The sequence below is a fragment of the Heteronotia binoei genome, chromosome 15 (assembly GCF_032191835.1).
Source record: "Heteronotia binoei isolate CCM8104 ecotype False Entrance Well chromosome 15, APGP_CSIRO_Hbin_v1, whole genome shotgun sequence".
Classification (NCBI taxonomy): domain Eukaryota; kingdom Metazoa; phylum Chordata; class Lepidosauria; order Squamata; family Gekkonidae; genus Heteronotia; species Heteronotia binoei.
Window position 1 is genome coordinate 41557551 of NC_083237.1, and position 1994 is coordinate 41559544.

The 1994-nt window shown below is 42.3% G+C and overlaps 1 protein-coding gene across 1 annotated transcript; it reads right to left on the bottom strand.

Annotated features, from left to right (window-relative positions):
• Positions 1 to 300: 300 nt before the first annotated feature.
• On the bottom strand, positions 301 to 1233 carry LOC132583851 (olfactory receptor 10C1-like). Its single transcript, XM_060255554.1, has one exon. The coding sequence runs from the start codon at positions 1231 to 1233 to the stop codon at positions 301 to 303; it is 933 nt and encodes a 310-aa protein (XP_060111537.1).
• Positions 1234 to 1994: the final 761 nt, after the last annotated feature.

A 1994-nucleotide genomic window follows, 5' to 3' on the forward strand; every position in this document is an offset into this window, starting at 1 on the left:
TTTACTATGCTGTGTAGGATTTAACCCCTTGCTGTCCTGGATTCTGCTGAGTCATGGAGAAGGGCTGTATGGCTCACCACTTATCTAATTTCCACTACAGGAGGTTAAAAAATATCATATCAGAACATTTCAAACATATCAGTTTCAGTGAGAGAGCTTTTGTTCTTTAGAACTCCCTGGCAATTTATCCTGCAGGACTGTAGTACTTCAGAACTTACTCCGACTTAATATGACCATTATTTTTCAGTTGATTTGGGTGTGTTTAGATGAAAGGATTTCACAGAGGTCCCTCTGTATTTATCATTTTGAAGGCATTAACTTTAACAGTGTTCTCTTGAGAGCCCCTTTAACATCCTTGTTTCTCAGACTGTAGATAATGGGATTCAATATTGGAGTAATGACTGAATAGAAAAGAGAGAGGAGTTTGTCCACATTCGGAGAGTAACTGGATTTGGGACGTATGTATATGAAAGTAGCCGTCCCATAGAACAATGAGACCACAATGAGATGTGAGGAGCAGGTGGAGAAAGCCTTCTGCTGGCTTTTGGATGATTTCATCCTCAGGATGGTGGAAATGATACGAAAATAGGACAAGAGGACCAACATGAAGGGCATCAGCTGCCCCAATACAGCTGCCCCAATGATTTGGAATTCATTCCAGTATGTGTCCGCACACGCCAGTTTCAACAGTGGCTGGATTTCACAGAAGAAATGGTTGATGACATTGGAATCACAAAAAGGAAGAGTAAAAATGAAGGTGGTATGACCCACAGCCACTAGGCTGCCACAAGTCCAAGAGAGGGCAGCAAGCTGAACACACACTCTCTTTCTCATGATGACTGGGTAACGTAGTGGATTGCATATAGCAGCGTAGCGATCGTAGGCCATGAAGGCTAGGAGGCAGCACTCGGTGGCACCAAAGAAGAGGAAGAAATACATTTGAGTGGCACAGGCATGTAAGGAGATGGTTTTATCCCGAGCAAGGATGTTATCCAGCAACTTCGGAATGGTGACAGAAGTGTAGCAGATCTCTAAAAAAGACAGGTTTCTGAGGAAAAAGTACATAGGAGTGGAGAGGACAGGGTCAATATTAATGATGATAATAATGAGGAGATTGCCAAGTACGGTGGCAATGTAAATGCACAGGAAGATGACAAAGAAGAGGATTTGCCAATGTGGGGCATTAGAGAAGCCCAGTAAAATAAAAGTCTTTACTGAGGTGACATTTTCCATGATTTCTTCTTCGGCATGCTTTGACTGATTGATTAGGAAGAGATGGAAACATGTGGCCATTGATCTGAAAATAAATGTTAAAAGAAAATTGTCCATATTCTTTTTAAGATAATCCGGAGGAAGTGTGGGATCATATGCATGCTGAAGTCTTTCCTACATCTGAAATAAAAGTTGGTGGTTTCTTTGGCTCTTTCACAGTAGACTGCGTTAGGGCTGGAATCAGGGCATTTTAATAACTCCTGCAGTCACCCATGAGGCCAAATCCTTGGTGAGTTACAGGAGTTTGTTCTGCTAATCACACTGAGTCAAATCCAAAGATGTTTTCTGTGTAAATAAGGGATGAATGTAATACAGGTGTGCATATTTGGACTAGATTTGGAGAGCCAGGTTTAATTCCCACTCTGTCAAGAGAACTTGCTGGGTGACCTGGGGCAAGTCACTACCTCAGCTGGTGTTGCCAACTCAAGCATGGGAAATTCTTGGAGATTTAGAGGAAATGCTTTGTGAAGGTGGAATCTGGGAAAGGCAGAGAGCTCATCATGGATATAATGCTGTAGAATCTACTTCCAAACCTCCCATGGAGACTTATGGAGACTTCTGGATTCCAAAGTGCTATGAGGGATTTTAGGATCCTGGGCACATCCTCTTTTGAGGTTACAGTGGGAGCTTGGAATGTGAAGCTCCTCAAAGCTATGTACAAGATTGTTTCTCATTGATTTCCCTTCCCTTAGTGTAGATGGTGGAAAACTCACACTAAATCC

What these genes read in the sequence shown, in the direction of transcription:
- LOC132583851 (XM_060255554.1), bottom strand. Translation starts at nt 1,233, where the DNA reads ATGGAAAATGTCACCTCAGTAAAGACTTTTATTTTACTGGGCTTCTCT.